The sequence below is a fragment of the Arachis duranensis genome, chromosome 8 (genome assembly GCF_000817695.3).
Source record: "Arachis duranensis cultivar V14167 chromosome 8, aradu.V14167.gnm2.J7QH, whole genome shotgun sequence".
In the NCBI taxonomy this organism is placed as follows: domain Eukaryota; kingdom Viridiplantae; phylum Streptophyta; class Magnoliopsida; order Fabales; family Fabaceae; genus Arachis; species Arachis duranensis.
In genome coordinates this window covers 10,606,996-10,607,939 of record NC_029779.3, presented here as the reverse complement: position 1 = coordinate 10,607,939, position 944 = coordinate 10,606,996, and the positions used below count along the sequence as shown (strand labels likewise).

Sequence of the window (944 nt, the reverse complement as noted above, 5' to 3'; positions counted from 1 at the left end):
AGGGATCCATACTTTTATTAAAATTTGATCAACACTTAACCATAAAAAAAGTGAGTAATCTCACATTATTAAAAACATTAATAATGACTAATTAATAGATACAAATCACAAAATTTGTTGTCCCATAGCACTCCTCATTTAAATAATCTAAATCGAGGAATAATTTTATTTAATAGTTATAGATGTTTTTGGCTAATTTTCTTTGGTTACCAAACATTTCCGTAATATTTATACACAACGGTAATGTTATGGAGACAAAAAAAAACAACTAGAACTTGTCTTATTTAGCATTTATTAATTGTCGCAATAATTAATGAATGCTAAATACAACAAGTTATGACTGTTTTTAGCTAATTTTTTTTTATTACCAAACATTTTTGTATACCCAAATATATTATGACTGATTTTAATACGTAAATAATATTTTTATTATTTAAAAATGTTCTAATAATAACCAACAATGCTAGGTATGTGAGCCACTAATATAAACTATTAGTATAAAATACATGATAGAATATAAAATTAACATAAAAAATGAATTAAACAACACACAAATATACGTGATAATTGATTTTAGTAACAAATTTTAGCGGAAAAAAAATAGTATTTTTGAATAACAAGTTAACAACATTTAGTTAATGAGACGGTTATTTTAAAATAGAGTGAGTGACCCAGTGACCCTTACATATTGGAGGAGGAGGAACTGCGCAAGATAGGTGTCCAAACAAGAGTCTTGGAGGTTTTAATATCATCATCACCAAGGAATAAACGACCTCCTCCTTTGGAACTCAAGCAATGGCCAAAGACATTGCGAATGTAGCCCAGAGAAGAAAGCTGAGACAAAATGCTTGTCTTGCCATTGCCAAGGCCAAACCCCCCCGCCGTTTTGATATGCGAGGAATGATGATGCTTAGAAGGTGTTTGATCAAATCCACTCCTACCAT

At 29.8% G+C, this 944-nt stretch overlaps 1 protein-coding gene across 1 annotated transcript in view; it reads right to left on the bottom strand.

The window, feature by feature from the left end:
* Positions 1 to 944, bottom strand: part of LOC107460726 (aspartic proteinase Asp1) — a 3,713-nt gene that overhangs the window by 1,100 nt on the left and 1,669 nt on the right. Inside the window, exon 4 of the mRNA XM_016079115.3 lies at positions 686 to 937. Within this exon, the coding sequence (XP_015934601.1) occupies positions 686 to 937 (252 nt within the window). The remainder of the gene's footprint in view (positions 1 to 685; positions 938 to 944) is intronic.